The following is a 22357-nucleotide window of genomic DNA, read 5'->3' on the forward strand; positions in this document are numbered from 1 at the left end:
AATTTTGCCTAAAATAACAGTTGCTTGGAGACTTGACATGCTCAGGGCATCTGAGTGCTAAAGCACATTTGACAAAAGCCGCAAGACACCTTGTTTAGAACCTGTTCACTGATAGGCAACTCGAATAAAGAGAACTGGGTTCAAGACTCGTGTTGGGACAGTTGCAAGCCCAGTAACTTCAGAGTTAGGAGGGCTCTCCGTGTCTGTTCTAGAACCACTCATCTTTCTCAAAATGTGGTTTCCATTAGGCTACTCTCATCCTCAAGCGTTCCCTAAGGCATAATGATAAAGCCCAGCCCCTGCACGGTCCCATCTTAACAGCCAGACCTCCTGCTACTCCCTGAGAGAACCTGTCTGCTCTGGCTACCATTCTCTCACTGGAATGCTACCATTTTCATTCCCACCCCTTCGGTCATCGCAGGAGTGATTAGCTTCCTCTTTCTTCCTCTCCCAGAGCACTCATCACCCTCCTCCCTAGTTGTCTCAGATTACACAGCCTTCAAAATCCACTTGCACTTGCCCCCCCCCCTTCAAGAGCACCCATCATTCCACTGCCTAGAGCTCACTGCTTCCTTGGTTCCCCTCTGGAATTCTACTGTCTGCCCACTGACTCAGTACTGGACCACTGCTGCCTTTGATATGTCTTTATATTAATATTCTAACCTGGAGTGATGTATCTTACCTCCTCAACCAGGTCAAAATCTCTTTCAAAAGAAGGACCTGTCATGGCACTACACACACATCACTGGCCTCCAGTAAATATTTCAGGAATAAACAATTATTGGAGTATCTGCTTTTGGCTCCTGAACTCTGAATATGGAAGCTGGTAACAAAGAGAGTATCACCCCAGTCACAGAAGAGGCAAATTCCTGCACAAATTAACCAAGTACCTTTCTATGAATAATATCCTTCACGTCATATGCGCTATGTGTCTTATATGTTACACACATATATATGGTTAAATTCCATGAGAAAGGTGAAGATGATTCAAATGGGGAAAATGTTTCACCCTAAGATTCAAAAACAAATTTAAGAACTTCAGAAGGCAGTCAGTTTTTTTCAATCACCTATTAAAAGGAAAATGGTGATTTTTTTGAAAAAGGATCTTAGTACCCAAAATAAGTCACAGACAATAAACCCTAGTAACCTAATATTTTAGGGAGCTATATTCACAAGGGGGAAAAAACATGCCCTGTGGCATGCCCCCATGGCCCCACCTAAGGCCCCTGCAAGTCTTTTACCTACTTCTAAAATCACCCCCATCCACTCCAGTCATGGTCTTTAACAGCCTCAGGCAGGGCCATTATCATGGTATTGGTGCTTATTTCCGAAAGCAGGTTTCCCTTCTGCAGGTTGTTCAGATGCCAACCTCAGAGTTTCTTATACATGAAGAAATGAGGAAGCAGTGTAGCGGTGTACTTGCCTCCAGTTTTGTTTTGGTTTTGGTTTTTCATTTTGACTCTAATCCAGACACCCTCATCCGTGCAGAAATGCAGCCTAGTCATAGCCTGGCACGATGAGTAGACACAGGTGTGTGGGGACTGCCTGTGTGCGTGGGACAGGAATCCAGGGAGAGGAAGAAAACAGTGGGCAGCAGTGGCACTGGCTGATCCTGATGTGAGGCAGGAAGTGAACCTTCCTCTTCCCATTAGCACCTGGATCCCCTTTTCTTCTGTTGAATCTTCACACTCACACTGCCTGGAGCCAGCTGGCAGATGTCCCTTTACCCAGGATTCTGCAGCAGGAGCGGGGGGGGGGGGGGGGGGGGGGGGCTTCAGGGTAACAAACGTGATCCAGTAACACAAGGTCCAAACTCTGCCACTCTTTCTGCCTCCCTCCTACCTTTCACAGAGAGTGAAAAGGGACAGAAAAAAAAAACTGAATAATTAATTCGAAGAAATAAAAATCTTGGGGTACCTGGGTGGCTCAGTTGGTTAAGTGTCCGACTCCAGCTCAGGTCATGATCTTACAGTTTGTGGATTCGAGCCCCGCATCGGGCTCTGTGCTGACAGCTCAGAGCCTGAAGCCTGCTTGGGATTCTGTGTCTCCCTCACTCTCTCTCTCTGTCCCTCTCCCATTCACGTTCTCTCTCTCTCTCTCTCTCTCTCTCTCTCTCTCTCTCTCAAAATAAATAAACATTGAAAATTTTTAATTAAAAAAATTTAAAAATCTTGCCATCTCCTTCATCTTACCTTTAAGCTCTTAAAGTGCTTAGAATCAATGCAATTTACTGCTAAATTATTTTCTGCTTGGGTGTTTTACTATTGTCTGTTCGTTAATTTTGCCTCTCCAACTCAAGTGTAACTTTCTTGAGGGCAGAGAATGACACATTTTAGTACTAAATGGTACCCCCCCCCGCATGTCTGTTAAAGTTTCACATAAATTAAGTGCATTAATTGATTAAAATGAGCTAGGAGTAACTGCATATATTATGACAGCCTATCCCAAATATGTAATATTTATCAATGAGGACAGTCCTAAAAGAGCTTCTTGGCATGGATAGGCTTCCTTTGACAGACAGGAAAACCCAGCCTCAAGCAGAAGTTGCGACCATAGTATTTAGGCTGAGAAGGTGTCCTAAGTTGAACCCTGGCCTTTAGGGCCAACTCAAGAGAGGTCATTAGAATTGGGTGGAGTTCAGGGTACATTGCCCAGAATAGGATGCGTGATAATCCCTGGGGCCAGAAAGAGGGGAGTCTGTGTTTCTGAGGGGAAATCCAGACTACAGTTCTATCAGGTGAGGACTTCTCCGGGTGCCTGCCTCCCAGACGGACATTCTCCTCAAGAAATAATGGGATGTGTGGACTCTGGGGCAAGATGGCCAGCAACAGCAGAGCAGCAACAAGTCAGGGCGTGTGTGTGGAGTAGCCCTATTTGTCCTTTTTGGTAGAAGTCACACTCTAGGATACCTGATGGCATCAGTGTCACATGGGTCACAGCAGCAGTGGCTGAGACTGGCAGAAGCCAGGAACTCTGCAGGACCAGAGAGGTGCCAGAGAATCTGACAACGTTCTTTTTTGTCCAGTTTAGTAGTAACTAACACTTTCCCAAAATTGACACCAACAAGAGTAAACAGCAACCTTCTCTAGGAGGAATTGTCACAATTTGCTGATTTCTAAATCGATGCCATCACCTCTCTCTTAGCCTATTCCTCTCCCTACGTCCCTCCCTCTATCCCCCTAATCAAGTCAGAGTGAATCTGCATTTGCTTTGGAAGCTCGGATCACACTTGAGTTCAGGGGCATTTCTCCAGGCATCCTGCTTCTCTATTCCGTGTCTGTTCAAGAAGGTAGAGCAGGGGCTGGAAGAGGTGACGGTGAGCCAGCAGCCACTTGGGCCCGCAAAGTCCCTTTTCTTGCGTTCCCAGCAAACAGTGGGAATGTCAGCTGCACGAAAATTTTGCTTCTCCTGAGCCCTGTCTTCAAAGTTTTCCTTTGAAGAACATTCTCCATGAGAGAAGGAAAGAGGGACACCATACAGACTTACTCCAGGGCGCCACTGTTGCTTGAGTTGGGACTAGAATTTAATATCCCCTCCCACTTGAAAGAACCCGAAATGTGTATGTGCGAACCAGGTGTCACCCGGGATTTTCCTGTCCCTTACCATTTAGTTAAGGAGTGAGTCATTGGTGTTGCCCAGCTCCACAGGGGTGTGTTGGGGGAGGGCGTCGGACTTCTGCCATTTTGGAAAGAAAATAAGAAAGGAAGGGCGGTGGGGAGGAAGGCAGGCGGCAAGGAAGGGACTTGCGCGTGTAGCACTGGCGGAAGGGGGAGACGTCTGTGCCAGTCAGGGGGTGGGGGTGTTTGTCCGGCCTCAGCCCGCAGCTTCAGTTCTGCCCACGGGGCACAGCCAAGTCCCGGACTCTCCCGGCTGCGCGGCTTCCTCCCATCTCTCCTCTCCACGTCCTGCCTCCACATTGTTTCAGAACTCCAACTTCTCACCCGGATCCCCGAAGTCATTCAGCCACGCCTCACAGCTCTCTCGGTTATTCCCAAATTCACCCTGACAGCCACCTTCGCCTGTGCAAATCCGTTCTCCGGTAACAAGTCGACTCGTATGGCCAGACCTTCGAGAGCAGTTGCCGCCAGGAACTGCAATTCCCCCGTCTGCTTACACACTTTGGCCAATTCCTTTGTTGGGAAGCAAATTTTGAAAGCACAGCGGGTGAGGGTTTCCACCCCAGCTTGCACGAGGCCTCGTGAGCGTCCGGAGCTCGCTCGGCGGCGGGCCGCGTTGGGCCGACGGCGCTGCCCTTCAGGGCCCCGCGCCCCGGGCCAGGGTCCGCACCGCGCCCGGCTCCCGAGGTAGAGGGCCCGTCGTGGTTTTCCGCGCCGGGGCCCGCGCCTGCGGCTTTCCCGCCTCCCGGGGCGTCCCGAGGCTGGCGCGTGGGCGGGGCGGGCGGCATTTAAGGCGGGCACCGCCTCCCGGCGGCAGCGGCCGGCGCTCGGCCGCGGGAGGTGCGCCTCGGGACCGCGCCGCTGCCGCCAGAGCCCGACGGGACCCCCCCCGCCCTGCGCGCGCCGCCGCCGCTGCCGGAGCCCAGACCCCGCGCCCGCCCGCAGGCGGCCCCACTAGCGGCGCCATGGTCAAGGTGCGTGCGGCCCCCGGCGTCCGCCCGAGAGCAGTGCGGACCGGTGGAAGGCGAGGAGAAAGAGGGAGGGCGGGTCGTCTTTGTTCTGCCTTCCTTCTGGCCTCTGCGCGGCCCCTCTCCCCTCCTGCGGCTAGCTGGGGTGAAGACCCAAACCTCGGGGGAAGGGGCCCCAGGGGGCCCAGGCCGGCTCCGATTCGGAAGGTGGAGCGGGGCCGGGGGTTAAGACGGCCCTGCCCGCGACTGAGGTTCATGAGCTCGGTGGGCACGCCGCACCCGAGAAGCGGGACTGACGGCCGGTGTGTCCCGTGGGGAGCGAGACACTAGGGCGCCCCTGGGGCTTCTTGGAGGGGTCGTGTCTCCAGTGGGGGAAGTAACTTCCCACCTTCCCCACCCCCAAGAGGGGTACCCTGAGGAGATGCTGGCAGGGCTGTGTGGCCTAGCCTTCCCTCGACACTGGAGGAGAGGAAAAGAAAGGGGTCCAGGAGTTGCTATTTGAAGGCGGGGGAGAGAGAGCCTCTCCACAGTCTCGCCGGAGGAGAGAATGGAAGGTGCGAGGGAGGCTCCCTTCCCTGCCGGTCCCTGACCCACAGGGAGAAGAGCTTGGCGCCTCTTCAGAAAACCCATCTTGGACCAATATTGCACCTCTGCTTTCCTTTCAGAAAACACTAGAAGTTTACTCTGTGGAGCTCAGTGGAACGAAAGACATTGACCAAACGGACAAGGGGGACGGCAAGGAGAAGTACAGAGGCCTGAAGAACTGCTTTGAACCCAAAAAGAATCACCAGAAAGAGGAGCTTAAGAAAGAACTGGATCTGGTCAGTTGATTTGGTCCTTAAGCCCAATGGGTCCACCGAGTACTGCCCTTCCCCCTGAGAACTTGCCCCTCTAACCTGCCTCTTACAAAAGAAAGATCAGTCTCGACGATTCGAACATCTCCCTCCCCGCTCCGCCAGGAGATTTGTTTCCTTGTTTAAAATAAATGGCGTGATAATATCTACCCAGGGGTAGGTCCTGTGCAGGATTCCTGTATTCTGGTTGTAGGCACTCTGAGGGAAGAGCCTCTGATTCCAGTCCCCACAGGCACAGCCCAGACCTCTTTCCTTCCTGGCTGTTTCATTGAGACATAGGTGACCGACTGCCAGTTTTCGGCTGGTAAGGTAAAACTGTTGGAGCTGGAGCCATGCAGGAGAAAAACCAAAACCACGAAACCTTGCTAGGCTTCTGGCTATATATGCCCCACGAGAAAGAGTAATTTCACTGGTAAGAATATGGGGCTTGGATTCAGAGAACCTTAGGCTCAATTAAGTTCCACTTCACTGATTGACAACTGGGAGCAAACCACCTAGCTTCAGTGAAGCTCCATTTTCTTTGTGGAAAGTGGGAAATAAGCAATTTGCAGGGGTGAGGGGGGAAAGTGAGAAAAAAGTAAGAATATTGTGTAACTGATGCAATTTGTAGTTTAAAGTGTCATTTATAATTAGTCATTTTGTGATTTATGGAAGCCTGGTATTCCTGTTAAGGAGGGACTTTGGAATTATTAAAGCTGGCCACCATGGGAAAGACCTGCCTCAAAACTGAAATGTGACAGCTTACATCTTAGGAACGTCAAGGCGGAAACTTCCACACCGAGCCCGAAATTTGCTAGATTGCCCCTGCAGTTCACTGCAGACTTTAAAATTCTGTTATTGTTGGAGCAATAGTAGTGGTGCAAGTTCATGTGGGCTAGCGAACCACTTGTTAAATATTCAGGAATTTGGCAAGTTGGTTGACATTGGGTTAGCAGCTTGAAATTTGGCTATGGTGAGAAATCAGTGAATGCTATAAATCAGAGCTTTTAGTTTATTTTCCCTGGCAGGCTCGTTAAACATTCAGCAGCACACCACTAGGTATTTGTCCATGTATGTTCTGACAGTTAAGAACACAGCCCTGAAACTGGACTGACCCAAATTCAGATCCCAGTTTGATGGACATTCATTTCCTATTTTGAAAAACAGGAATTAAAAATGGTGCCTACCTGTTGAAGTCATTAAGAGGGTTAAATGAAGTAAAGGAGGAGAAGGGCTTAGCACAGCACCAGACGATAGATAGCCATTCTTATTTCCTATGTATCTCTAGCATTTAGGATTGAAGGCAAATCTAGTCTTCCTTGAAATTGCTACTTACGACATGAACGTATATCCATTATGCCTGTTTACTATGAAGATAATCTCCCTGTTTTGAGCATTTTGTGAAGATGTATAATATAGGAAAATAATTTTTATGGTGTTAGCCGGTGTTCCCCTGCTTCCCTGCTGAGAGAGGAACATCTTTCTTTCCCAACATTCTCACAAGAATCCTATAATTTCATTTGTGACAGCATACTTGGATGCCCTCTGGCACATTGGAACTTTGACAAGAACTAAAGTATCCCTGGCTTCTGAATAAACAGGCTGATTAATGACCCAAGCCTGAGCCACAGGATGATGCCCTGAGCTATTCTAGTTCCGGCCAGCAGGGTGCGCCAGAGGCACCCACCCCTTCTCCTCCTCCTCCCCCATGCTCTCATCCACAAAGTCAGGGGTAAAGGAAGAGGAAAGGTATTCTGCCTCACACTGTATATAGGCTCCTTAAAGTCTGAGTTCCACCCATGTGAACAATGGCTGTAATCACCTGTTACCTCTGTCTGCCCAGAACTTAGCACACTGTGCACAGAACTGTGTCTTAATCCTTTGAATCCCCAGCAATATCTTTCAATTATTAATATTAGTACAACGACTGAATGAGTAAAGCAGAATCTGGCTGAGGAAAGGGCAAAAAAATGTTGTAATTGGAAAATCTAATCTCTTACACAACATGTCACTTTTTTGCATGTACTTAAGAAAAGAGATGGTTCTTTTACCCATCACAGTATAAATCTTTGTTTCAGATGATCAGAGCTTAAAGAATCCTGAGTGCTGTTGCTAGGAATTTACCCAAGGGATACAGGAGTGCTGATGCATAGGGGCACATGTACTCCAATGTTTATAGCAGCACTTTCATCAATAGCCAAATTCTGGAAAGAGCCTAAATGTCCATCAACTGATGAATGGATAAAGAAGTTGTGGCTTATACATACAATGGAATATTACTTGGCAATGAGAAAGAATGAAATCTGGGCTTTTGTAGCAGCGTAGATGGAACTGGACACTGTTATGCTAAGTGAAATAAGTCAGTCAGAGAAAGAAAGATACCATATGTTTTCACTCATATGCGGATCCTGAGAAACTCAACAGAAGACCAGGTGGGGGGAGAAGGGGGAAAGAAAAGTTACAGAGAGGGAAGGAGGCAAACTATAAGAGACTCTTAAATACTGAGAATGAAGTGGATAATGGGCATTGACGAGGGCACCTGTTGGGATGAGCACTGGGTGTTGTATGGAAACCAATTTGACGATAAATTTCATATTAAAAAAAAAGAATCCTGAGTGCTAGATTTTCTAGGTAGGGTGCAGGAGAGTTACTTAACCCTGGGTTTTCCAAGACAGGAAGAGGCTTCTAATCCTGTAGCCCAGTGGGTCTCAAGGGAAGGGAGAGGAGGAATTTGCTCCCCAGGGGACATTTAGCAAGGTCTGGAGACATTTTTGGTAATCACAACTCCACGGAGGTTGCTAATAGGTGGCATAGTGGCATAGTGTGGCATAGTTCCATAGCAGGTGGAAGCCTCCCCCACCCCCCCGCAACAAAGAGTTATTGGCCCAAATGTCCGTAACGCCAAGGTTGAGAAACTCTGCTTTAGTCTGATGATTCTATAACAAAATTAGCAAGTGTGGACCATACTGGTATTTATTTGGCAGATCGTAAGTCTCAGGACTTCTCTAACAAGTGAACTCCCTGAGTCTCAAGTATTTGATTAAGGAAAGTCTTGCCTCTTCCTACCAGAGACTACCTGCCCAAAGAGGGCTGCACGGGTAATAAGTTGTGAGAATATATCAGATGGGTCTGGTTAGGTATAGCTCATCACCCTCAACTAATCCCAGAACTCAGGTCTGAACTACGTATCCAGATCACTAGTATCTGGACAACAGACAGGTGTGCTAGAATTTGCATGTGCTGGAGAACAGATTGAGGTGAAATGCATTGCTTTGTTCATAAAAACTAAAGACAATTATTATGTGGTAAATGGCAAATTAAGCCTGAACTCGAGGGATGGCCAGAAAACCCCCTGGCCGGTGAATCAGAAGAGCAAGCCTTTCTTGCAGCGAGACTCTCTCTTCCCTCACTGTAATAACCACCTGGCACAGAGGGTTTTTTCCTTTTCTCCCTCACTCCTGCCCCTCCCCCCCTTCTATCCTCAGTGCTACTCTCAGTTTTCAGGGGCTGGTCTAAACTTAGTTTAGCATTTGTGTCTTTTGGAATTATCTAATGCACTCTCTTCTTCTTTTCACGGACTTCAGGATGACCACAAACTCAGCATTAAGGAGTTGGAAAAGAAATATGGCACAGACATCATTACAGTAAGTCATCAGGGGACTGGGGATCAGGAAGACTGGGACGGAACTATACAAAGGACTGTACAAAGCTGTGTGCTTAGGGTGTGTGGAAAAGTGGATGGCATCTTTAGGATGAAGCAGCAACTTTGAGAATGCCATTCACCTACATACCCAGCATGTGAGAGGGGGCTGGTTAACCTGAAGAGCTGGCGGGGCTGAACCACGCCCCAAGTCAAGCCCCTCAGCTGAGCTGGATGCCTGGCTGTAAACAATCTTTTTTTTTTTTTTTTAATTTTTTTTTTTCAACGTTTATTTATTTCGGGACAGAGAGAGACAGAGCATGAATGGGGGAGGGGCAGAGAGAGAGGGAGACACAGAATCGGAAACAGGCTCCGGGCTCCGAGCCATCAGCCCAGAGCCCGACGTGGGGCTCAAACTCACGGACCGCGAGATCGTGACCTGGCTGAAGTCGGACGCTTAACCGACTGCGCCACCCAGGCGCCCCAACAATCTTTTGATTATAACTGCAGGAAAGCTGTGGTATCCCCACGAAGACTCAGACACGTCTTTATGGTCGTGGTCAGAGGCAGAGATTACTTTTAACCTCCGTGTCCAGGAAGTATAATGTTCTTATCAAAGAGTGGGGAAAACCAGTATTAAAAAGCAAGCATCCAGAGTGACAGTCTTAGAGCCCTGCTTGTCTGCCTCTTCCTCTGAGAAGAGCACACACTGGTGTGCTCCAAGGCATCTAGCAAATTCCCCCATCACAGAAGGACTGCTTCAAAGTCAAGTTAAATTTCAAAGGTTTTGGTGTCTTGACATCAGGAGATTTGGAAACATCTGTTGAAGGCAACAGAAAGAGCTATGTGCACCGCACAGGACGAGCAGTGAGAGGGGCAGAGGGACAGGTGATCCCTGGTCTCAAGGAGTTAGCAGTCCAGCAAGGGATGCAGATATATAGGGCAGTATCATAACATCCAGTCTGTTCCACTTAGATGGCAAAGATAGGTTTAAACAGTGTGCTGAGTGACCCATTCTGACCAGAGGAACCAGGCTCCCTGGATGGAGCAGCGCGTAAATCAGGATATAGGAGGATTCAGGTTTAAGTTAGCAGAGTACCCAGGAGGCTGGAGAAGACAGGGTATGTTCAGAAATCAGTCTGGGGTTTCTGGGAGCTAATGTGTGTGGAAAGGGGAGAAGAGGGATAAAAAATAAGGCTGGGGAGTGGTAATTTGGGTGAAACTATCAAACACTTCCATATTAAACTAAGGAATAAGGACTATATTAGTTGTACTTACACACAATTTCTAAACAGGGAAGTGATTTGAATAAGATTGGTTTTCAAAAAGCAATTCTGGTAGAAGATAGTAAGTAGAAGATATATATAGATATACATAGGTAGATTCTGGTAGAAGAGAGAGAGAAACAGACAAGCAATTCTGGTGGGAGATATATATAGGTATCGGTAGGTAGGTAGATAGATATTTTTTTTTAAGTGGGAGATGGAAGGACCTAGTAGAATGAGACAATCACTCAGGAATACAAAATGAGGAACCAAAACAGGGCGGTAGCAGTAAGATGGGAAAGGAAGGGGGCAGATTCAAGAGACATTTCAAAGAAATAACTGGTAGAACTTTGCTTTGCTGGAGTTTTTGAACAGATCCCTGATCCCAGTTACCAAGGTAGAGAAGCGGGAGGAGGAGGAGATTTGGTCAAGTGGTGGACAGGGCCATGACACGGAGCTGGGGGCCGAGAGATTAGAGAAAGCCATAAGAAGGAGAAGGTGGTAAATTTTATTTGAATTATACTACAAGTTGGTAGCTCCAAATCTAGTTATTCAGCAAATACATGAGCCTCTATTACAGAAGAAGCAGTACACCCTAAAAAAGACACAAAAATGAATAAGGATAGTCTTTAAACTATCTTTTAGGTAGCTTACAACGTATTAGAGAGAAAAAGTAATGACAAGACTTTCTCCACAAAGGATAGTTTGTGGGGGTGGGGGGGAAGCCTTATGAATCACAATACACGATTTCAAGGTGGTGGAGGGGCCTGTGTACACCTGTGGATGGCACGCTTACCAGGAAAGGCTTCTGGCAAGAAGTGACTGCTGCTGTGGGCCTCAGGGGTTGGTAGGATTTATAACACTTAAGATGAGCAAGAACTTAGAACTTGGGGTGGATATATAGAAAAGCAGAAAGACACCAGACTTAAGGATGAAAAACTAGCCCAATAGAGAATATTTTCTGGATAATTACTACATTGCCCTTAACCCTGGTGATTAGCTTTTATATTTCAAATCCTCCTTAGCCAAGTTGCTCCTATCTAGAGTGTAGTATAATGGCTCTGAAGCCAGGTTGCCTGGTTCAATCTGGTAGTACCATGTACTAGCTGGATGATTTAACCTCCATATGCCTCAAATTCTACATCTGTAAAATGAGGATAATAATGGTACCTTCTTCAGAGGGTTATTTGGAAGAGTATATGAGCAAATATATGGAGTACATCGCCTGGCTGATAGCACTAATATTAAATATTCTTTTTAAAAAGGTGAGGGTTGGGGGGGGGGGAGGCATCATCTATTTTTCCCGGGTCCTCCTTGCGCATGGTTAACTCCTACCCACAACCTGCAGAAAAAATGATGTCCAACCTCAGAGAAGAGAAATGTCTAATTCCTATTTGTTTTTGCTTGGCTTTCTCAGGGTCTTTCTAGCACCCAAGCTGCTGAGCTCCTGGCTCAGAATGGTCCCAATGCCCTCACTCCTCCCAAGGAAACACCGGAGATCATCAAGTTTCTCAAGCAGATGGTGGGAGGGTTCTCCATCCTTCTGTGGATAGGAGCCATCCTGTGCTGGATTGCATATGGGATCCAGTACTCCATGAATAAGTCCTCATCCCTAGACAACGTAAGGGGGCCTCTTTCTAGGGTTTGCCAAACTAGTAATGGGAAAACAATCATAAAGTAAGGCCTTTGGTGGGCAGAGCTGGAATCAGGAGTCTACACTGATCACTCACTGTGCGGGTTTGGGAAAATCAGGAATTTTACCAGCTATAAAACAGAAATTGTAGCTAACTTTCTGATGTCTCAGGGGCAGCATGAGGCGTGAATTTTAAAGAGAGAAAGAGGGACACTCTAAGTTCCTAAGGGAAAAAATATCTGTATCCATATGAAATATTTTGGGGTTCTCTCACCTCAGATCTAATTGTCTCCCTTTAACATGGGGACCATCTATGCCTGCTGATAACTGAGTACCAAAACCAAAAAACTGAATTGGCCAACATGATGCTAAGAGAAAGAAGCCGGATGCAAAAGGCCACACACTGTATGATTCTGTTGATATGAAATGTCTAGAATGGGTGCATCCTAGAGACAGAAAGCAGATCAGTGGTTGCCAGGGTCGGGGGGTGGGAGTGGGAAATGACTGCAACTGGGTAGTAGGGATCTTATTGGGGTGATGAAAATGTTCTAAAACTGTATTGTGGTGATTGTTGCAAAACTGTAAATTCATTAACAATCGCTGAATTATGCACATTAAATGGATAAATTTTGTGGCCTATAAATGACACCAGAATACCACTGCCATGTCTCTTGCCTTCCCATGGAGAGCTCTATCCCTAGGACCTGACTCACTCCTGATTCCTGTTCTTCTGATCGATGCTTCTCCTCCTTACCCAGGCGTACTTGGGCTGCGTGCTTGCCTTGGTTGTTATTTTAACGGGGATCTTCGCTTACTACCAAGAAGCAAAAAGCACCAACATCATGGCCACCTTCAATAAGATGATCCCACAGGTGGGTAGCAGCCATCCCTCTCTGGTCTCCACATGACTTCAGATGAGGAAGCACCAGATGAGGAGGAGAGTGGGGCCTCTGAGGCAGAGAGTCTGTGCTCCACCGTTTGCTGTCTAAGTCTTAGGCAGTCCCTCTGAAGCCCCACTTCTGCACAGAGTTTTGAGATGATCAGGGAAGTAGGACACAGGAAAATGCTTAGTCGAGAACAAACACAGAAGCATCAATCATCACACAACATCTTCTATTACTGCTCATGAGCTTTGGTGGACTGTTCAAACAAAAGTAATTCAGGGACTTCCAAGAGTGAGCTGTAGACGTTCAGGAGTATTCCCTGGTAGCCAAGGAGGCCAACCTGCAATTCTTCATCTGTGACCATTTTTGCACCCATTTTGGAGCCTCTCTGCACATTGTCCCAAACTGCTCTTGGTGAGGGAGGCCTGCTGCTGCTGTCTTCCCACAGGGTCCCGTGTTAGGTGTCCTCTAGGGAGACCACACACCACTGGCAGCACAGTAGGAAAACCATGCTGCCCCTGGCCCACGGAGCTGCCAGCTGGAGAGGGTTCTGGATGGGATCGTCTGTGCTAAGAAGTGGGAGATCTGCCTCCCACTCCATTAAAGTTTTCCTGATCTGGGCAAGATTACTAAACCCTTTGGCTCAGGCTTCAGGGCTCTCCCTGCACATCCCATCCAAGATCACTCAACATTAATTGTCCCTCTTACTGTCATGCCCAGGGCTGTCAGTTTGTTATATCTGCCCACAACAGCATGTTCTGGTTCCAAGAACTCTCTAAGAGTTCCTCCTCAGGAAACAAGAGATCTTAGTATGTTCAGTCCCTAGGTACAAGTCTTTGGCTTCCGAGAGCTGTGGCTTCCATGGCCTGCATTCCCGAGACGTGGGAAGGTGCGGATGGAGGAGCGCTGGCATCATTCCAGGATGAGTTGTCTGCCACTGTTTTCCTTTGCAGCAAGCTCTTGTCATTCGAGATTCCGAGAAGAAGACCATCCCTGCAGAGCAACTAGTGGTGGGAGACATAGTGGAGATTAAAGGAGGAGACCGGATCCCTGCAGACATCAGGTTGTTGTCTGTTCAGGGCTGTAAGGTAAGCATCACAGGGCACCCCAAAGATCACGCTCGTAGCTAGTTGCCGTTATGTTGTCTTTCCAGGTCTCAGTGTAACTGTGACAGGAACAAGATGCCTAGCCTTCAACTTTTTTCAAAATTTCTTCTAGGTAGATAATTCATCTCTCACTGGGGAATCGGAGCCCCAAGCCCGCTCCTCTGAGTTTACCCATGACAATGCCCTGGAAACAAAGAACATCGGCTTCTATTCTACAACTTGTCTGGAAGGTAAGTCCAGCTGTCTCTCAGGACCACATGCCCCACCCATCCCCTTCTCCCCCTTAGGTTTTATGTTCTTATCTCTTTACCACCTCTTGCTACAAAGCCTTTCCAAGAGAAAACATGGAACTGAAAAGCCCAGAGAACTTTGTAATGTCATGTGCTAATTGATCGTGTAAGCCAGCAAAGAGAGGACTGTAAACGGGCTGTGCTCCCCTTGTAGCTGAGGACTCCTGGAATAAAATGTCTATTTCACCTGTAGGCACAGCGACTGGCATGGTCATCAACACAGGCGACCGCACCATCATTGGTCAGATTGCCTCTCTGGCTTCAGGAGTTGGAAATGAGAAGACGCCCATTGCCATTGAGATTGAGCACTTTGTTCATATTGTGGGAGGAGTGGCCATCTCCATCGGCATCCTTTTCTTCATCATCGCAGTGTCCCTGAAGTATCATGTCCTGGACTCCATCATCTTCCTCATTGGCATCATTGTGGCCAATGTGCCTGAGGGTCTCCTGGCCACTGTCACTGTGAGTCCATGCTGCTAGGTGGCCTATACCCTGACCCTGGTAACCCTGAGCATTCTGCTGTGCTGGGTGAGCGCCCACCGTACACTGTGAGGCTCCTCCATCTTCAGAGCCACACTCCCTCCCTGTCAGGGATACCATGGGACATTCTGAATAGACTGTTTCTTAGACCAAAGGAATTGTGACACTGTTAATATTCAAACGCACTGTCCTAGAAAACGTTATGCTTTCATTTTCAGGAGATCTATCTGCAAATTGCATATATTATCTTTCTCCTTAAGATCTAGATAAGACAAACTCAAACTACCACCTACAGATTTTCAGGAAGCCTGATGCCTTCTCTACGTTTTCACATTTCTTAAAAAGAAAAAAAAATATCCTTGGCAATTTCTACAACTGAGGAATTTAGGCATATTATTTACCTCCTAAGTTTAGTAAAAGGATTGTGGCATATAGGTCTTTATGTGGTTTATGAGGCACTGGGTCAGCTTTGCTGCATCTGTAACTATACCTCTGTTCTGCAATCAGTTCAGCTCCAGCTGCTTCTATGTTCTGGAGCCCAAGTTCAAAATGATGATTTTTCTCAAAGCTTCTCTCTCTCTTTCTCTCTGTCTCTCTCTATCGGTCTCTCTCCCTCTGTCTCTCTCTCTCTCCCCGGTCTAGGTGACTCTGTCGCTGACAGCTAAACGGATGGCCAAGAAGAACTGCCTGGTGAAGAACCTGGAGGCAGTGGAGACCCTTGGCTCCACCTCCATCATTTGCTCAGACAAGACTGGGACTCTGACCCAGAACAGGATGACCGTGGCCCATCTGTGGTTCGACAATCAGATCTTCATAGCTGACACCAGTGAAGACCATTCAAGTAAGTCTTCTGGAACATTCAGTGGGGCCTGAAGTTGTGGACTTGAGCCGAGGAGGCCGAGCGGAATGTGGTTGCAGTCTCAGAGAATTGTTTGAATAGTATGGGTATTAGGCCTCCCACCCCCAGGATCCACTGTTCTGTTTTCCAGACCAAGTCTTTGATCAAAGCTCTGGAACTTGGGCCTCCTTATCAAAGATAATAACATTGTGCAACAGAGCTGAGTTCAGACCGGGACAGGAAAGTGTCCCCATCATGAAGGTAAAGTTTCAGCCAGTTTGAAGTCACTTTCTCCATTCTGATTTGGTGCTTGATTTAAATCTCTCCAACTATGTAAAGTTTGTACCAATAAGAACAAGTCTGACTCACAAGACCTGCAGAAAATTTTCTTCACTCTAAGTAGCTTTCGGAAATCACAGAGATGTCTAAAAGTCCTCAGAACATTGATTTGGTCTTTTGAAAATTCTGTCTCATTCCTGAAAATGGATGTGCCTTTAAGGTACTTTCCTTAAAGTAGATATAATTAAAGTTTCTTTATTACATAAATGCCATTCACTTTATTGCTTAAATCCATTCGCTGAGGTTTAAAATATAATTGGATGGGGGCGCCTGGGTGGCTCAGTCGGTTGAGCAGCCGACTTCAGCTCGGGTCATGATCTTGCGGTCCGTGAGTTCGAGCCCAACGTCGGGCTCTGTGCTGACGGCTCAGAGCCTGGAGCCTGTTTCGGATTCTGTGTCTCCCTCTCTCTGACCCTCCCCTGTTCATGCTCTGTCTCTCCCTGTCTCAAAAATAAATTAAAAAAAAAAACGTTAAAAAAAAATTTAAAAAAAATATATATAATTGGATGGAAATAGAAGGATTGACCTTAGAACGTATTCCTCTTGGCAGAAGATGGGTTCTAAGGGATCCTGGAATGTTGGAATATACAAAAACAAACTTCTCCCTCCCCCCCCTCCTTCCCTGCCTCCTCTCTCCTCCCCCCTTCTGCTTCTCCCTCTCAGTGAGTTCTCCTGGCTTTTCTGTTTCCTTCATTGACTCTTGCTCTTTCTTATACTTTTTATTTGATTGGTTTCTTTCTCTCTCAGACAGCTCATCAATTCTTTTCTGGGCCAATCACTTCTCTGCCCGTATCTTTCAAATCCTCATCTTCAATTCTGATTTCTCACCCAAACTCCATGGATCTTCAGTTAGTTATGTGTTTCCACTCAGAAGTTTTGCCATGTCAGACTCTCAACAAATTGTACTTGTCACCTTCCACATGTGCCCAACCTGGCTCTAAATCACTCTCTTGTCCAAAATTTCCTATTTTTTCTATGACATAACCATTTTATTTGTCATTCAAGCCAAACCTTTTGGGAAGTGGTCTTTAATTTTCTTCATTCCTAATATCTAGTGAATCACCAAGTCCTATTATTCTGGCTTCAAAAATATCTATAATTTTATATTTATATTATCACTAGTACCTTATATCTAATTAATTATACCAACCTCTTAATTAGCTTCCATGATTCCAGTTTGTCCCTTCCCCAAGTCTTTCTTCCGTGCCACTAATTTTCCTTAAAGACTTCATTAGATGAACTGCTTCACCTAGCTTCGCTCAAAAACTTTCTGTGCATTTCTGTTTTTGGCTTCTCAAGTTTTAGACCTTGCCTGCCATATCCACCTGTATGTCCAGAATATATACCGAACTCTTCCATTTCATGCCTTCTTTCATGACATTCTGGTTTCCAGAAGGCTTTCTTTTGCACCTTTATCTCTTGGTAATCCATCCGTCTTTCAAAACTAGTTCATATCTGCTTTTTTCATGAGACCCTCCAGATCTCTCAGAGCTCTGTTTTGAACTTCCCTAATGCCAGTAGGCAGCACCATTTAGTTTAACACTTTTACCATGCTTCAGTCAGTGGCTAATTGTGGTGTAATCATTTGTTAGATGGTAAGCTTAACTAGGCTCTATGCTGGCTCATTAAATATGATCACAAAAGAACCAGATTGTGTGCTGCAAATATTTGTTATCTCTTGATTCTCAGAGAGTTGTCGTTGGAGATGCCTCAGAAACTGCTCTTTTGAAGTTCTCAGAGGTCATTTTGGGTGATGTGATGGAAATTAGAAAAAGAAACCACAAAGTAGCTGAAATCCCTTTTAATTCAACCAATAAATTTCAGGTGAGTTTTTCCTCACAACCGAATCTTTGCCATCACTAGACGGCATTTCTAGCTGTAAGTATCCTTTGGTTAGTGTATATTTTGAATGATATTTGACTTCAGAAATAGTCCTCAGGGATGCAGGGCCTGGGCATCTAATAAGCCCAGAACAGGTTTCCCTTGCTGGCCTCTTTCCTTTGCTGGAAGTAGATAGAGAAGAAAGAAAAGTAGAGATCTTGTCAGGTGCCGGCTGTTCCTGTGAATAATCTATGTTATACACACACACACACACACACACACACACACACACACACACACAACCACTTCACTCCCACCCCTACCCCCACCCCCTCCGGGTAACATTTGCACAAGTGAGGGGCAAAAGCCTTATCCCAAAGGATAAATGAAAGGTGAGGGAGTGGGGAGAAGTAAAATTTACTGTGCCCTTCATTTATGTCCAGCACTTTACATACATTCTCTCAGTTAATCCTCACAATAAACCTGAGGTAGGGCTAATTAATCTCAACTTCTAGGTGAGGAAACAGACCCTTAGAAAATATTGATGAAAGAAAAGAGAGAAAGAAAGAAAGAAAGAAAGAAAGAAAGAAAGAAAGAAAGAAAGAAAGAAGAAAAGAAAAGAAAGAAATGGAAAAAGGAAAGAAAAGAAAAAAGAAAAAAAAATGTCAATCCTAGCAGAGTTACCCAAGCATTTGAGTGGCACAACCACTTTTCACACATCTCTTCAACTCCCAAGGCTATGTTTTTTCTACCACAACACAAAGGCAGAACAGTTTAGTTCAGGCCACGTGAATAAGCCTTGCCTTTTGTGAAAACCAATGAACAGTCTTCTCAGATGACTATTACCAGCCACGTTGCTTTCTAGTTCTGCCCCATATGCAGTAGACAGGGATCTCCTTTCTCCCCATTGCTCAGGAAGAAAATGGCCATCCTTTGCTAGCTGTCTTCCCTCATTCCAGGCTGGCTAAGAACCCACAAGCTCTATCCTTCTCATGGGGGGACAAATGGCAATTTGTAACCCAGTTACTGCTGCAAGTAGGACTTCCCATAGACTCCAAAGCTGAGAGTAGGGCGTCATGACTTGGTCTTTGCATAACAGGAAAGTATATAAATAAGATAACCATGTCTGTGTAAACGTTTCTGGTATTTACCCACACATTTTGTTTGGATGGCATTTAGGATTGGGAAATAACTGTGTTGCAAACGTCTTTGTGAATAACAAGCCAATGAAGAATTGTAGTTAGCCAAATAGACAACTAAAAAATGTATGAAGTAAAATACTAAAGCCAGGAAGTTAGATCTCTTATTCAAAACATAAGTGAAAATAGAATCAGTAACAATCCTAAAATAACAATAGTAAGGATAGGTATTATATGCTAATTTCTACATACATTGAATCACACACTCTATAAGGTAGGGAATGAGGAAACTGAGGTACAGAGCATTATCACACAGCTAGTAAGGGCCCGAGCCAGGATTGAAACAGACCCAGGGAGTTCATGCTCTTAAGGAGTAGATTGAATACCTTCTAATCAGGAACAAGACTCAGAATCTGACTGGGGTTCCATCTACTCCAGTAAAGCCTTTCCTAATGATGTGAGAAATGAGAAAAGGTAGGTTCTGTGAGGCCTCATGTACTAAATGTTGAGGGAGAAAGTGGGCTACCCAGAGTTGGAAGTAGAAAGGAGGTCCTATGTGGGCTCCTGCAGAAGAGGTCAAAGAACCTCTTTGGGTGCTGTTAGTGCTATGTTATATCTACACATGAGCAACACTCAACCCTAATCAAAGAGTCTTAGATGTCATGACCTTGGTCTCTGGCGTATCATTCAACCAAAGGAAATAAAGTGGAAGGTCTATGTCTTATTGATTTAAAAAAGCAATTACCCAAAATGAGACTGGTCCATAAAAATATTTCCAATGGTTTGTGGCAAACTGGTGAAAATGAGGACAATATTTTGTAAAGGTTTATATAAAGATGAATGTATTTAATTTAAAAGATTATCCTTTATATGCTGCCTGATTAAGGCAGGGACTCTAGTAGCCTGAATTCAAATCCCAGCTCAGCCACCTATTAGGGTATGACCTTGCACATGCCAGTTAATCTCTCCACACCTCAGTTTCCTCCCTTGTAAAAGGTGGTAATTATAGTACCCACAGCCTTAGGGTGGTTTTGAGAATTAAATGAGTCAATCTGTGAAGCACTTAGAACAGTACACACTACAAAATTGTTTATTATTCCTACTTCTTTTTTCCAAAGTTTATTGATTTTGAGAGAGAGAGAGCATGTGTGAGTGGGGGTGGGGGAGGGAAAGAGAGAGAGAGAGAGAGAGAGAATGAGAATCCCAAGCAGGTTCCACGCTGTCAGCACAGAGCCTACTCAGGGCTTCATCTCACAAACCATGAGATCATGACCTGAGCTGAAATCAAGAGTCAGTGCTTAACCAGATGAGCCACTCTTGCACCCCTATTATTCCTACTTTTTAAATGTTAAAATACCATGTCTTTGAGAAAATGATAGTAGTAATAGATGTGAGGTTTTAGTTTGGCTTTGTTTGGTTTTGGTTAGTTGCTTTTTTTAATATGTTTACTTGCCCATTTAAAAAAATACCATATTTGCCCTCTACTTTTTTTTTTTTTTATTGTGCTCTGATATGCAGAAGGCTAAGAACTACTGGTTTAGAATTAATGGATAGACCCAAAATGACAGATTTTTTTTTTTTTTTTTTAGTAACTTACTCATTCTCTAGCAAACACTCCAGCTTCCGGGATTTCCTTTCAGAGGCTTAAAAGAGTACCTGCTTTACAATAACAGCTTATATAAGACTTCACCATTTTATGATCATTTATAAGTTTTTTCAGATTTTTCCTGATTATCTTATTAGGATGAATCTGGAAGTAGAATTAGTAGGTGAGAGGATGTTGATGTTAAAATTGTGGAACCTACTTAACTCTTCTCCTGAAAGCCTGTGAGAATGCCCACTTCTTCTACCCCTACCATTCTCCTTCATGTCCAGGCAGTGAAACTAGATTGATTTGGAGATGAAGAGGCACAGGAATTCCTGCTGCTCTCACCCCTGCCTGAGCTCAGAATAGCGTTGGTCTGAAAGGCTGCTGCTCACAATAGGGAGGTAGCAACAGGAGGTGAGATAAGGTGGCCAAGGTCCTCTGACCCCCACAGGCTTCCCAGGAGATCTGGTTCAAGACAGAGACTTCATGGGCTACCAGCCACATCTGGTCTCCCTAAAGCAACCAGTTTCTTTTTGAAAGACCAGCTCCACTTAGTGTGGATTCAAACTCAGCGTACCCCTCTGAGTTGGGACCAAGTCTAGATCTCTGTGTATTTATTATTTGACCACAAAATTAAAAAAGGATAGAACATGCCTATAGAGAACACCCTTTTTCACGTCAAAGATGAGTAGCCCAGTGAGAGAGAGGATATCTTTAATCTTCTTGTCATGTTGCTAATTAAGAGATCTGTCCAGTTCAGGCCGTTATTAGTAAAGATAGTGTCATTATTCAATGGCAGACTGTACCTAACCTGCTGAGTTCCTTCCCTCCCAGCTCTCCATACACAAGACGGATGACCCCAATGACAAGCGCTTCCTCCTGGTGATGAAAGGAGCCCCTGAGCGGATCTTAGAGAAGTGCAGCACCATCATGGTCAATGGCCAGGAGCAGCCTCTGGACAAGAGCACAGCTGAGGCCTTCCACACCGCGTACATGGAGCTGGGAGGCCTGGGGGAGCGTGTACTGGGTGAGCTCTTTGTAGCAGTACCCTTATCCATCACCTGTTGGGTGTGAGGCTCTATGCCAGGTCAGGGCACAAGAGGAGACAGGCTTATTATCTAGCAGAGTAGCTGTGGCACCCACATGAATCACAGAAAGCATGGCAAACAAACATGTGTGAGAATACTGTATGATAGTACTGAGGAGGGTGGGGTTGCTTCCAGATGAGGAAAATCTGGGAAGATTTTATGGAAGGAGTTACATTTTAAACTCAGCCTTGCATGACAATATTTGAAGGGAGGTGGAAAAAAAGTATTCACAGTAGAAGGAACAACGTAAGCCAAAGCACAGAGTTAAAAATGGATGGGGTCTGTGCACACATTGTGAGTGAGCCAGTCTATGTTTAGCGTTGCAGGCGAATGAGACGACATAGTCCTAGGAAATGAGCTGGAAAGATAGACTGCAGGGCATGATATGGAGTGCCTTATGTGGGTGAGGAACTGGGCTTTCATTCCACAGTCAGGAGAGCCACTAAACGCTTTGCAGCAAGTGGACTGATCAGAATGACAGTGTTTTCTAAAGGCTAGTTCTTGGCAGCAGCAGGGAGAGGAGAGGCATGGCTCTCAGGAGGAGGTTGCTCCCTCATTCAGGTGAAAGAGGGTGGGAATTTGATCCAAGGCAATCGGAATGTGAAAGAGGGGTCAGACACAAGAGACTTCATGGAGGCAGAACTGGTAAGTCTGAGCAACTAGTTAGAGGAGAAAATTAAGTTTAAAATAATGTTGAAGTTGCTCACTTGCTTATTAGGGAGAAAATAGTGCCAGTTGCAGAGACCAGGGATGTTAGAGGTGGAAGGAACCATGGAAATCCAGCCACTGTGGCAGAAGCCTAACTGTGGTAACTTAAGTGATATCAAA

General features: G+C 45.8%; 1 protein-coding gene across 1 annotated transcript in view; it reads left to right on the top strand.

Annotated features, from left to right (window-relative positions):
• Positions 1 to 4501: 4501 nt before the first annotated feature.
• Positions 4502 to 22357, top strand: part of ATP12A (ATPase H+/K+ transporting non-gastric alpha2 subunit) — a 28724-nt gene continuing 10868 nt past the window's right edge. The window contains 12 exon segments of the mRNA XM_045452450.1: positions 4502 to 4591; positions 5251 to 5406; positions 9003 to 9062; positions 11741 to 11944; positions 12715 to 12828; positions 13794 to 13928; positions 14059 to 14176; positions 14430 to 14698; positions 15359 to 15557; positions 15706 to 15815; positions 17583 to 17717; positions 21276 to 21468. Coding sequence (XP_045308406.1) covers positions 4583 to 4591; positions 5251 to 5406; positions 9003 to 9062; positions 11741 to 11944; positions 12715 to 12828; positions 13794 to 13928; positions 14059 to 14176; positions 14430 to 14698; positions 15359 to 15557; positions 15706 to 15815; positions 17583 to 17717; positions 21276 to 21468 — 1702 coding nt within the window. The 5' untranslated portion in view covers positions 4502 to 4582.

The sequence above is a fragment of the Leopardus geoffroyi genome, chromosome A1 (assembly GCF_018350155.1).
Source record: "Leopardus geoffroyi isolate Oge1 chromosome A1, O.geoffroyi_Oge1_pat1.0, whole genome shotgun sequence".
Taxonomy (NCBI): domain Eukaryota; kingdom Metazoa; phylum Chordata; class Mammalia; order Carnivora; family Felidae; genus Leopardus; species Leopardus geoffroyi.